General features: G+C 41.3%; 1 protein-coding gene across 5 annotated transcripts in view; it reads left to right on the top strand.

Moving 5' to 3' along the window:
* Nucleotides 1-873: 873 nt before the first annotated feature.
* The window catches only part of pax2a (paired box 2a), a 29,438-nt gene continuing 16,464 nt past the window's right edge, over nucleotides 874-13,847 (top strand). For 3 of the 5 annotated variants that reach the window (XM_063491148.1, XM_063491149.1, XM_063491147.1), the window contains exons 1-6: nucleotides 874-1,425; nucleotides 2,898-3,063; nucleotides 4,182-4,379; nucleotides 7,839-7,924; nucleotides 8,099-8,218; nucleotides 9,191-9,235. In XM_063491148.1, the coding sequence (XP_063347218.1) occupies nucleotides 1,383-1,425; nucleotides 2,898-3,063; nucleotides 4,182-4,379; nucleotides 7,839-7,924; nucleotides 8,099-8,218; nucleotides 9,191-9,235 (658 nt within the window). In that variant the 5' untranslated portion in view covers nucleotides 874-1,382. The remainder of the gene's footprint in view (nucleotides 1,426-2,897; nucleotides 3,064-4,181; nucleotides 4,380-7,838; nucleotides 7,925-8,098; nucleotides 8,219-9,190; nucleotides 9,236-13,847) is intronic. The other 2 variants (XM_063491150.1, XM_063491151.1) reach the window with 1 other exon arrangement.

Below are 13,847 nucleotides of genomic sequence, written 5' to 3'. Positions count from 1 at the left end.
AGTAGATGATGATGATGGTGATGATGATGGCCTGCTGACTGACGCTCCCCTGCACACCTCACACACCACTTCTCTGACCACACACACGCACACACACACACACACACACACACACACACACACACACACACACACACACACACACACACACACATATGGGTAAATAAGGTTTGGCAGTTTCTGAATGTGAAAACTTTATTTGTATTTAACCAGCTCCAACATATTTTTATCGTGTATTTAGGAGCAGAAAAAATTAAAGCAAGGAAATGCTTTCATATAGATTTTGGTGCAAAAGTTCACGAAATTCCTTTTTAGCCATTCTCCCAAGCTTACAAAGTTGGTTGAATAAAACGCGGAGGGTTTCGTCTTATCTTTGTTTAATTTACAAGAAAATTGTACGATCTGTAATTATGTAATAATGATTCTTTGAGGTGTCTGTGTGTTTTTTAGGCTCTGCTATAACAAAAATCTTCACTGTGTTTGTGTTGGTAGTCCTCTCACTGAAAGCGTCCGAGCAGCATGGCTTTAAAGTAGCCTGACAGTGCTTTACCTCTTTTCTACCTCCTGCCTTTAATTTCCTTGATTCTTTACCCCAAAGTCTCATCATTTCCCATTTCGTCTCCCTCCCCTTCCTGGCTGTCGGATGCAGGGACCTCCTCATTTGAGCTGCAGGTTTTTACGTGGGCGAATCACAAAGTGTTGGAATCTATTGCCTTTGTCTGACAAGTCATCCATCTCTATGCAAGGGGATCTGTGGGATGGAGGTAGGAGGGGGGTGAACTGTGGGACTGCAGCTTTTAGAAACAGACACACAAGGAGAGGGGTTTCATTTTCTGCCCAAAGCTTCGTTCAGGCACAGCCCATTCTGGAGGAGAGGGGGATACGCTGCTCTGTACTTCGCCGTGTCCATGTTGTTGTCATCTCCGCCCCTATCTGATTAAACCACAGAGCCTGCCGGTCCACCACGCCGTCAGAGGAGAGGGATTTTTTTTCCGGTCGCAGATTCCTGAGAGGAGCAGTGGAGACTCGGTTTTACGCTTCTGTTTTCCTCATGATGTCCCTTAAAAACAAACAGTGACCCGCTTCGAGCCAATGTTTCCGCGACTGGTGCGCTCTGTACACGCGTGGGTCATGCACTGCACCTGACAGCCCCTTCTGCAGACTTTTGAGTTTAGACTTTTTTTTTTTCTTCCAGGAGGAAAACTTAGCATCGCGCCCAAGAAGTTGTTCACTGCTTGTTCACCGCGGACTCTTCCCACACGGACTGTGTTACACCAACATCTAAATCCTTGATTGTTTTTTTTTTCTTTTTGTCATTTAAGCTGCATCACCGAGGCGAAACGGCGACCTCAGTCGATTACCTTTCTTTCCTTTGCTATCCCATGGATATTCACTGCAAAGCAGACCCCTTCTCGGCGATGCACCGTGAGTATGCTAAATTAGTTTAGAAACCAAAAACATGTCTGTCATCTGACTTTATTTTTTAGCGCACAAAAAGAAAGAAAGAAAATGATCCTGTGCACTTGCAATGATTGCGCTCTAATTTAAATAGAAATGAAACAGTTACGATAGCGAAATGCAAGGTGATTGATATTTTTATTGGGCCTCGTTGTTTTTCCCCCTATTGTCCAATGAAGTGTACACGATTCTCACATCTAAAATCTTACTACCTTTACTTTTTTTTCAAAATTGATTTTTTTCCCACTGGTTGACTTAAAAGGCTAATTGTAAAAATATAGTTTTAGCAGTTTTTGACGTTAATTTTATGATAATATAATGCAGAGTAAATAATAACAGATGGCCGATGAATTAAAATGAAATAATAAAAAAGCAGAACATTTCTGACTTATTTTTAAACCCACGTGGGATCCTGGAGAAATCCGCTTTTATTTGTGTGTTTTTAGTTTATTATCTTTAAACTTTATTAACCCTGAGGTTGGTTGTGGGAAATATGTAGGTCTGTATTTAAGACACAGGTGTGGTGGTGGTGGTGGGGGGGGATTTAAAAAGAAAAGAGTTAATTTAAATACAAAGCTTTTATTACCTGGGAAATCACCTGCCACATTCAGGCTACTTTTAGGGAGGCAGGGAGCACGCTGTGTGCAAATAGATGTAGCCTTAACGTTTCACTTTATTAACAATCTCTCACTTTGGATTCGGATGGTAAAGAATTAAAGTGACGACAGAGTTTAGAAAGCGTCTGCTTTTTTTTCTGCTTATTTTTTCCTCGCGTATTCCTCCATATGATATGCGTAAAAGAAGACCCGGACTCTGTGTGAATTATTTATCCCCACCTCCTTCGCACAATCCGCGTTGGTAATATGAGTTATCAAAGCTTGTTTTAATTATTTACAATAATTGTGCAAGGAAAATTAAACAGGTTGAAACGTAATATCTGCGACATGTGTTAGGCTGCAGGGGGGGAGATCCTTTTGGAAAATATTGCCTAACCAAGCCAGTGAGCAGGGACAGAGGAGATCCTGGAAATGAAAAAGAAAAAGTAGATAGATTTTATTTTTAAATTGTGATATATTTAATTTTTTTTCTTTTATATTTCACTGTTACATTTGCTGGGCAAAAATCCTCTAAAAATTTAATGTTTTAAAATTAGTTTAAAATTGTGGCAGCTTTAATTCATTTATTATTATTATTATTATTATTATTATTATTATTATTATTATTATTATTATTATTATTGAAGAGCATCAGAGTTCGCTTATGTTCAGATTTGCGTCACATTGTGTGTGTTAGCGCTACTTTGATTTCATTTAGACTGAAAATTCAACACACACACACACGCACACAGTAGAGGGCTGATGAGCACACACAGCAGATGTGTGTTCTGCAGGTATGTAATGTTATGTCCCCTCCTCGTGTTGCTGTTGTATCCCACGCAGGGCACGGCGGTGTGAACCAGCTCGGCGGGGTGTTTGTGAACGGCAGACCCCTTCCCGACGTGGTGAGGCAGCGGATCGTGGAGCTGGCCCACCAGGGCGTCCGGCCCTGCGACATCTCCAGACAGCTACGGGTCAGTCACGGCTGTGTCAGCAAAATCCTCGGCAGGTAAAAGGGGGGATACACTACCAAACAGAGCCCTGTGTGTGTCAAACATCAATCTTCTATAGCTGCTATATGCGCACCCAGCTCTATTTCAGCCTCAGTCATCGGTTATATAGGCAGGTCATTTTTTTCTCTCCCTTTCTTTCTTTCTCTCTCTCTCTCTCCCTCTCTCTTTTTTCTTGAACGCAGCAGTTCTGTGTCCCAGATTTTCAATCCATCACCTGCAGCCCCACAAGAGAAAAGCATCATAATCATGAAATAAATGTTAAGAGGGGAGTTTACAGCTAAATATTAATGAGAAAAAATATCCCAGAGAAATATGAGGCTGGCTGTCGGTGACGAAGAAATGGTGCTATCACTTCTCTAAAAAAAAAAAAAAAAAAAAAGCAAGAAAGAAAGAAAGAAAGAAAGAAAGAAAGAACCTCGAATTGGAATAAAAGCGGCAAAATCCAGAAAACTACCACAATCTACCCAAACTCGCCTTTGAGCATCAGATGTTACTGTGAAAAATAAACGCCAAATATATACTTTCCGTTCCTATATTTGTCCATCGGTGTAAAAAAATAAATAAATATGAGCAATTAGGTCATTTTACTTCAGAGCACAAATGCTGTGAGATAATATTCTGACATATATTTTTTTCAGCTATCAGAAGGCATTTCAGAGGTATTTCATTTCACACACACTGTATGTTTGTCACCAACATTTACCAGTAGGTCATGGTGGCATGTAGTGCATGCTACTGTAAGCTTATGCAGACTGGAAATGAGGTCCAGACTGCGCTCTTACAGCTAAACTATCCTTTGTTCTGTCCTTCTCACTGCTCATATTGTTTAATTTTAATTATACTGCTTTTTTCGTTGAAAATCCGCTTTGTGCGCCTTCCAGCTGACACTTAATTAGGCCCATATAACAGCACACTTGCAGGCCAATTAATAGATTAATGCCGCCATAATGTTCGTAGGTATTTTTTTTTCTTTAGCCTATATGTAACTGCAGAAGATCGATGGAGATTGTTTCCACACAAACGATTTTGTTAAAGCCACCTTTCTCACTGATCACACGACTGATTTAAATAAAGGAGGGATCCATTCAGGAACACTCGCTCTGTCCCCATGCAGGTACTATGAAACCGGCAGTATTAAACCCGGGGTTATTGGTGGCTCCAAACCAAAGGTTGCAACTCCAAAAGTGGTGGACAAAATTGCAGAATATAAACGGCAGAATCCAACCATGTTCGCTTGGGAAATAAGGGACCGACTACTGGCTGAGGGCGTCTGCGACAATGACACGGTTCCCAGCGTTTCATCCATCAACAGGTAGGTGGCACGGCTTTATTTCATTTCTTAGAAGGCGCGCTAAACTGCGCCAAAGCGCGCAAACTCTTCCAGGAACAAAGCTGTGAACTTATTTCTTTTTAAACGTCTGCGTGCAAGTGATGGAAAAAACAGGGGGGAACGGATTTAAAAAAAAAAACAAAAACAAAAAAAAACCAGAAAGGAACTTTTTGTCGTTTACCAAACTTAAAAAAATAAAAGTGTAGCTTTTTTATCCCCACATGCAAGGCTAAAACGAGCCTGTTAGGGGTGGTCTCATAAGTGCAATTCAATCCCCTGTGCGGCCCTGCGCAACACAGCCAGCACGGGCGCTGAGGCTGGAGCCGCGAAGAATCACATCTGTCTCGATAAAAACCGATCAATACAGCGTAACCAGATCCAGAGGCAGAAGGAAATACCCAACAAAGTCGTTCAATACGCGGACCACAGAGGCGGCAGCACCATCTTTATTGCCAGCCAAATGGAGGAAGATAGTGACAACAGACCATATAGGCTTTTACAGGACAGTTTGTAAAATTATTATTAGTAGTAGTACTATTATTATTATTATGTGGTGGTGGTGGTAGGAGCTGATTTAATTACAGAATTACAGTGTAAATCAACTAATGTAGAAACTGCAAGAAAAAAAAATAACATCCGTCCAGAACAGAGGTGATCTGCGGGTATTTGTGGGATAAGGGAGTTTCTGTTCCACAAAAACAGCGTAAGCAGTAGACACCCTACACCTTCACCTTTCCACATGAAGCAGGACAGCAGCAGACAAAGTGTCTTTAGACAGAGGACTCTGGTGAAAAAAACCCCTCTGCATGTGTGCAAAGTGAAAAAGCCCGCAGTGCCTGCCAGTGATGAACTTTGGTTAGGAGGCACTGTTCCAGAGAGCTGGTCATCAGCATTACATTTTAATGAGCTGAAGAGAGTCTCATAACACAAGCAGCTAAATGCAGGAGATGGATGAATCTTTGCTAAATTTAAATTTAAAAAAACAACAACAACAACAGAAAGATAGGGAGAGGGAAATAGTAGAAAATCACATGGCTTTGGAAATTATATCTTCAATAGGTTTTTAGCACTATTGTGTGTTTGCACCTGTTGTTTCTAAAACCACAGCAGTTTGTTTATAATCCATTTTATGTCTAGTTTTTTTTAACAAAAATAAAAAAACTATTTTTGATAATCTGCTCAGTTTGAACTTTGTGGAACAGCAGGACTGGAAGGAACATGTCCTTTGAAACCGCATTAATAATTAACTCTTAGACTTTGTTGCACTGCACAAATCTGCATTTTTTCATTCCTTAAACATGGCATCACAAATCAAAACATAGCAATCAGTGAGCCTTACTCCACTTTTATTCCCTAAAGTCTTTCTTGGCATCGAAAAGAAGTTAACTGGCATTGCTTTTCTGCATAAAATGCACTTTTAGCAAAATCTTCTCTTTACTCAAGTGATCACTCTATATAATTTTCAAAGTACTGGCTTTTTAAAATATTAGTTTAATTTCTTGCTTGCTGATGTTAAAGGGAGGAATGGGAATGGTGTGGAGGAGGAAGAAAGGAACGAATAGAAGTATTAGAGCCAGTCAAGAGGACTGAAAGGGAGAGCGGACCCCTGGTGGTCTTTGTGGTTAAGGATCTGACCTCTGCTCTGTTGACTAAAGAGGATGTCCTGGCTTTAAACACATTTTTCCTGCATTAATTATTAAAGATTACACAGAGACTGGGTTGCACTTTGTTTTGTTGTCGCAGAGAGAGGAGTTTCCATCCGCTGCACCATGCCCAGTGGACAAAGGCATACCCATGAGCGGCTTTCAATCATATTGATCCACATTTTAATACTTCTTTGGGGATTACAATTTTTTTTACAACTGCGAAACACCAAAGTCGTTAATTCATCCATCCAAATTGCTTATTCAATATCAACAACATAGACTCGAAACAAAGTCCTTGAATTTATGAGACTCCCTCGAGTCATGAGGTCAGATAACTGTTGTGGTGAGATGTTAGAAATTCAAATATGATATTGATGTGTGTTTTCTGGAGGAGACTACCTGCCTTTGTTGCCCCGCCTGAAGGAGAGAGCACGGAGGACACATGAGATAGTGAGGGGAATGAAAAGAGTCTGATGTACATTTTTGCCCCTGAGGACGTTAACCCCATAGATGCCTGATTCAGAACTGATAGCTTATTGCCGGATGCCACGTGTGAGCGCCATTCGCCTCATTTGCAGTCTGTAAAAGTCCGTTTTTGTCACATACCTCTAAAGTGAGAGGGCACACAATACTGCCTGTTATTCAATGATCTCAAGTTGAGCTGTCAATCAGAACATTACCATAGTCACAGTTTAATGTAATGCGATCATGCCCCATAAGAGCTGAGCTTGTGTAAATCCCACTGTGCTCGTCTTCCTAAAAGAAATACAGCAATCATCAGATTTACTGTAAAATAAATTTTGCCTTCATTTGTTTTAATTACAGCCTGCTTTAGTTTATTTAAATTTTTATTTATTTATTTATTAAGTGTACAACAGATTAATCGGCACCAGAGGTGACAGAAGTCTCAGCTTCAGCAAATAAGATGCTATTGGTTTCCTTTCACAAATAATGTATGGTTCACAATTTGCATTTGCTGTTCCTCTCTGCCATTCGTTGTCTGTTTTTCTATCTGGGAGTTCCAATCAATAGGGTCTGATCCTCGGTGAGCCCGGGGGATTCCTGCGTGCTACACTCGGCGAGTGAAAAAAGGGCAAAAAAAAGTGAGAAATACAGAAATGAATCGGCGACGAGTAAAGAAAGAAAGAAAGAAAAGTAAGAGATGGAGGTGGGGTGGGCCTTGAAAGGCAGCTATTGCAAAGTACAGTAAAGCTGATAGCACACTGGACAGTAAAGAGAGTTGAAATGAGAAAAGAGGATGAGAGTGGGAGTGAAAGATCAGCTTTGAGAGATGGAGAGAGAGAGAGAGGAGAGCAAGGAGAAAAGAGGGAGTGGGGAGCAGGAGAGGCAGATTATTAGAGTTGGCCAGGTAGAGCCAGTGAAGCTGATCATTGAGGTGAATTGATGTGATTTCATGCTTTGTTTGCAAGATCATTCAGACCAAAGTGCAATGAAGACTTTCCCGCCACATCACATCTTACTGCTATAGGGACTTTATCATATTTCTAACCTCAGAATCCAGCTAGATTGAATCCAGAGTCTCAGGGGGCAGCCTCCATTCAGTCTTGCACAGGAGACGAGAGATTGCTCCTAAAGCCCCGAGATTGGCTATTGGTGACAGGGGCCTGAATATGAGGATACAAGTGCCCCAAACGATGGAGCACTTGTACATGCACAGACGTAAGTGGACGTGATGTGTCATGTTTAAGTGTCCTGTGGCGGACCGGTACGGTGTGAAATCTCAATGCTCTGAAAGCACTATTGATTGATCCGTGTGTGTTGTTCCCCTTGCCAGGATTATCCGCACCAAAGTCCAGCAGCAATTCCACCCATCCCCTGACGGATCTGTTACACCACTCTCCACACCCGGCCATACCATAGGTGAGCATCAATACGGCTACACAGGCCAATCAAACGAGCAAATCAGAGCTGCAGAAAGAATAAGAAACGGGAAAAAAAACTACGCATGAACACATATTAACCCACGTTAACCTGAAGAGACACACAAACACACACAGTACTGCATGCGCACTCTAACTCTGCTTTCTCCGTCAGTGCCCAGCACAGCCTCCCCTCCTGTGACCAGTGCCTCCAACAATCCCGTAGGATCCTACTCCATCAACGGCATTCTGGGTATCCCCCGCTCCAATGGCGAGAAGAGGAAACGAGACGATGGTAAGGGAGACATAAGATCCCTTTGTTTGCCATCCTTTTAATTCTTTTCATCACTCATCTCCTACTTTTTTCCTGTGTGTGAAGAAGATGGCATTTATGACAGCGCTGCAGCCAAGTGTGTTTCTGTGTGCTGTCTCCAGTGACTTGTTATGCTGTATATCAGGCGGGATGAGAGTTGCGAGAGTGCTGTGATTCAATCAGCTTTTCGATGCCCTACGTTTTACCATACGCCTACAGAGCTGTATCTCAATTTTATACCACGCTCAGATGTATTGTAGATATCCCATACAGCTGTCATACAACTCTAAAGCCCTTCGGAAAAGGCATCAACGCTGCTGCTCGGTGCTTTTATTCCAGTAAAGTAACAAACAGCAGAAAAAGTAGCTCTTTTGAAATTTCCTGCTTTGATCCTGTCAGATAAGTCATGATTTATCATTATGCACAATTTTTTTAAAAGATAAGGATTGATTGATTTGATTATGATTTTAATTCTATTTTTTCCATGATGATTCATTAAAATAATTTTAAGTATATTAAAACATCCCAAAATAAAGTATTTTTTACTAGCAGGGGGCTGGCAGCGAATAGATCTATATACACCCAAAGATTAAGTGAAAGCCTATCCAGTCCAAGCCAGAATTTCTCATTCCGAGGTAAAGCTAGAGAGTGGACACACACACACACAGCCTGAGGGCTAATAGATTATCGGTTGTGCAAACAATTGGCTTTTTTAATGCCTATGAATTAACATGTCCCTGGTGGAGGCTTGAACAGGTGTAGGAACAGACCGGTGGAGGCAGGGAAGGGGCTGTGTGTGTTTGTGAGTGTGTGTGTGTGTGTGTGTTTGTGCCTGTGTGTATGTGTACAAGTGTGATTCTGTGCTTTGAGGTGGCTGATGGGATGTTGAAAATGATCTCAAAGAGCACTTATCAAAACAGGCCACTTCCTTCTTTTATGTTTCTGTCTCTTTAGTTCTCTGGAGTGGCAACCACTTGGATGGGAGGAAAATAGGACATTGTAAGTTTAAGTTAGACAACCTTCTCTTTTGCTTTGGTCAAACAGATCACAATACTCTCACGCACTCTATTTGCTCTTCCAGGGTAATGAGCTTATGAGGTGTGGTGTGGCGGGGAAGACTTTTTCACACAGATTATCTCCCTAGTAATGAAAACGAATAAAGCTAAATAGACTAGAAAATCACGTTTTCCATAGATTGTCATAAACACAATGCAGTTTATTGCAAAAACAAATGTATATTTGCTAATGATTCTATTTTTGTCATTTCTATTCAAACTGGCTTGTGATATAAAAGTTCCAGTGCAGTTTTTTTTGTATTTGAATATTTAATTAAGTAATTTCATTTAATTATTAACCCCTCATATTTTAGAATTATAGCGTCTTTTTTTTATTACCAAAAATAAATAGGCACACCTGTACAGCAGAAAATATCCATTTTGTTAAAGCTAAAATGTTAACATGCTTCTTTGTCTCTTGTAAAAATATAATTAATTTGGGGAAAAAAGTTAAGCAAGATTAGAAACAAAAGGAGATCAGTGCAGGAAAGTGTTTGATTTTTAAATCTACAAATAACTGACTGGACTTTGCACGTCTGTATACCAGTAATTCCTTTAATGCTTGTGCCTACGTTGTGATAATCTGACCATGCTAAACGAAAAAGCATTGCACACTTTTTGTGCTGATGGTGGTTGCTGGTGATCCTGCTGTGGCTGAAGTCAGTGGTTGCCCTTTTAGGAAGAAAAAGGTCCCCATTACTACAGGGCTGTAGAGATAATGTAGTGTGACACGCGTTATGTACACCAGGTCCCCGTAAGACGAGCTTCAGGGACATAGGTGCCATAAGAGCTATTAATCTGTCCTTGTCATGTGTTATTGCAAATTAAAAGTAGCATGTTACACTGGACGGCTTTGAGTGAAGATGGGAGGAGGAGAGACAAGAGGAGCAGGGGAATTTGTGAAAAAAAAGTGGGTTTATGAGGGAAGGAGGGAACAAGGAGGTCCAGGCAGCCTCAATGAGAATTGAGCAAGGATTAATTTTAGGATCTGTGCATGCCTGCGAACACACCTATGCACGGAAATGTGTCTTTTATGTGTTTGTGCGTAACTTCGTGGCTTCCGATGCTCTTCACATAGTGACATTTAAAAAGAATTTGCAATTCTGCAGAGAAAAGCTATTAATTCACAAATTAACATCTCTCCCTCCCTCCCTTCCTTCCTCCCTCTATCTTGGATGTGCATGCTATCGAAAAGACAAAAGAAATAGCCTTAAGGGGGGAAAAGAGAGAGTCTCAGTCCTATCTGTGGAGAGATTGGTTTGCATGTCTGCAAGCAGCGATACCAATTATGCCAGTGCTGGGAGAATGCGTCTCAATGCGCCCCTCTCCTTTGCCCCACCGCTCCCCCCACTCCCTCCTCCTACCACCACTACTACCACCACCCCACCCCGAATCTATCCATAGCCAGATTTATTTGTGTATCTCATTACAGGAAATGGAATGTTGTTCCTGCCAAATGCATTAATAGTGAAGTGGGGAAATTAGCCTGTTGTACAGCCTGCTCTCACCAAGTCATTTAAACCTATGGTGGAGTTGGAAGCCAAGAAAAGACAGAGAGGATTGGGTGACAACTTCTGTGTGATTGTAAAATGTGTATTACAGCGCTATAAGTCCATGCAGTCGTTTGCAAGGTTTGAGCCCTGCGGTAATTTCTCGCAGACTATTTTGAGCTAATTAATATGTCACATACTTGCATGCTATAACTTGTTCTCTTTGTACATCGAAACATGTTTTTATTAGAGCTGCAGCTTAGTGTTTTCTTAGTCTTAGCATATACTGACAGGTTACTGCTGACCTTGTTGCTTGTTTGCAGTCAGGTTGATGTGACCTAACTATATGTTTTTCTCATCGCTGGCTCTCCAAGTCCTGTGCAGAGCCCGGTGGAGCTCTGGGGAGGACAGGCAGTAGGGAGCCACGGTGATAAATTAGATAGAGAAAGCAAAGGTCATAACTTGTGATTGTAGCGTGGGTGTGGGATAAGTGTAGAAGGAGCTGATGAGTGTGTGAGTGGGGGGGAAAAAAAATACGGCCTAGCAGGTTGCTCATTCATGACATAAAACCATGATCATCGGCAGCAGCCGGAATCATATCAACCTTGCTCAATAGCTTGAGCGAAAAAAAATGAATACAGTCACTGTTTTGATTTGTTCACATTTGATATTTGGCCCTTTTGGAGATTGTCCACAATGTATCTTTTAACACACGTGACCCATTTGTGGAGTTTATATCAGTTACTGTATGGATTTAAACCTGGGCCTACACTGGTTGACTAGTCAAGCCACTCCATGACAATGAGTCAATAGAGGATCACTTTAGAAAATAAATGCATCCAGAGCAAGACAGAAAAATGGAATCATGAGCACCATGATGGCCCTGATGGGGTGTGTGTGAGAGAGAGAAAAGCCCAGGTTTGAGAGGGGCCACAGAGCGTAACATAGAGACAAGAGGCTGTTAGGGCCCTGACAGTAGAAGAGGCACAAAAGGGTCCACATTGCATTCCTCCCCCTCCTCCTTCTCTGATCTATCGCTGTCTTTCTCTTCAAGATTTCTTTCCTCCTCTCGTCGTCCCCTTCTTCTTCTTCTTCTTCCTGAGTCTTGTGGTTTAGTAACGTGGCTGTGCGAGCTCCAGCGTACAGTTGTAAACAACATACAATGAGAGCCGTCACAAAAAAATATAAAGAGAGGAAATTCACTCAGTGGAGAGGAATCATGTCAGAGAAAAGTCAATTATGGGCAGCAATGCAGAGAATTAATGGAGCGATGCATTACTCAGCTTGAGGAGGGAGAAACGGCACGAGAAAAGTAGGGATATGTTAATTGCATTTCTACAAATACTCACCACACAGGGCGGCTGTGTTAAACGGCAGACTGAAAGCAGAGGAGGACAAAGAAAAATAAAGATGGGCATAAAACAGTGAGAGAGACTCTGTGGCAAATAGCAAAAAGAATTTCACATATTTTGACGTATGAATATTCCTTTGAATTTCTTTTGCAGTTTTTGACAGATTTGTCCAAATCAAATATTTTCCCCTCAAATCTGACCAATACAGTGTCTTGCTCAAAGAACCACTAACCCTGCATTCAAAGGCTAAATAACTCTGCCACCAGATCTTATTAATATTCCAGAATATACATTTAAGTGGTTTTATTTATTTATTATAAACTTTCTGCGAAATCTAGTAAATAAAACAAATAAAATAAAATAAGTGGAGATCTGCAAAATCCTGTCGATGCAGCCGCGGTGGAAGCAGTGAGAGCAAATATCAAATAAGCATCACTGTGCCTGCTGACAGTCAGTACACTGGTTGGCGGTGCTAAATCGAATTAATAAAGCTCTTAAACATGCCACAACATAACAGGATCTTAACAGCCATGGCAGTGTTGCTGCTTCTCTCCCTCTTTCTCCCCCACCCCACCCACCTCTCTCCTTTCCGCTTCAGAGCTTTCATAAATATAGCTAGCTTACAGGGAAGGAGTGTTCACCCTCTGGGTATACCAGTTTGTTTGCTCTCTCTCTCTCTCTCTCTCTCTTTTCCCAAGCTCAACAGCATTTTTTTTTTTTCAAAAAAAAAAAAAAACCATCAACAAATGATCCACAATTTGCGATAGCATCATTCCACCTATCAACAGAGGCCGAGTAAGTAAAGCAGCCTCTGATCTGAGGGACTGCATGTCATTGATTTACGGAGAGAGCCAGGCAGTGCGTAGGAATTCATTTGCCTTTCAAACAAGCCTCCACCTCTACTTTTCTCTGAGTTATCTTATCATATAAACAGGAGAGATGAAAGAGGGACATTAGTGCCACCACACCATCACAGGACCTTAACATCCCCCTCGGAGTCAAAGCAAAACACGACAGATACAGCTGAGGTCTTTTTCACAATAGCTACTGTTACTGGGAAACTGTGTGTGTGTATGTGTGTGTGTGTGTGTGTGTGTGTGTGTGTGTGTGTGTGTGTGTGTGTGTGTGTGTGTGTGTGTGTGTGTGTGTGTGTGGTACAAAAGGCTGAAAGTGCAAACATGTGAGTGGTCTGATGAAAGCCTACAACAACTTTTAGATTTTTAGACTAATTGTCTCTGGTGCTTTGAGTCAATACAAAGCTGCAATCCACTTAAAAAAAATCTCTGAATACATAATGATTAAAAAATGCACATTTTTCAACCCAACAAGGTCAAACAGCACCTGTTTAAGCTGATCAAAACAAAACAAAAAATGAATGTGGGAATGTCACCTTTGCAGATTCTTGTTTTTATCTCTGTTTGTCTCCTCGCACTTTTGTGTTAAAACAAAGAGACGCAGTCAGACGCTGCTGTGGGAGTGATAAGAGAATACCTGCTGAGACACCCAAAGGGGTTGAAGAAACACTAAGAAAAAGAAACAAACCAGTCAATGAGACACACACAAACACACACACACACACATGCGTGCAGTCTGACAGTCGTGCTTCACACTCCACTTGACACACTGACTGTCAAAAGGATGAATCTGATTTAATGCAGCTATCTTATGATATATAGCAGACGTGAATCTCTAATGCCGAATACTGAAAATAAAT

Source organism: Pelmatolapia mariae, linkage group LG13, assembly GCF_036321145.2.
Source record: "Pelmatolapia mariae isolate MD_Pm_ZW linkage group LG13, Pm_UMD_F_2, whole genome shotgun sequence".
Taxonomy (NCBI): Eukaryota; Metazoa; Chordata; class Actinopteri; order Cichliformes; family Cichlidae; genus Pelmatolapia; species Pelmatolapia mariae.
This window is presented reverse-complemented; position numbering and strand designations above follow the sequence as displayed.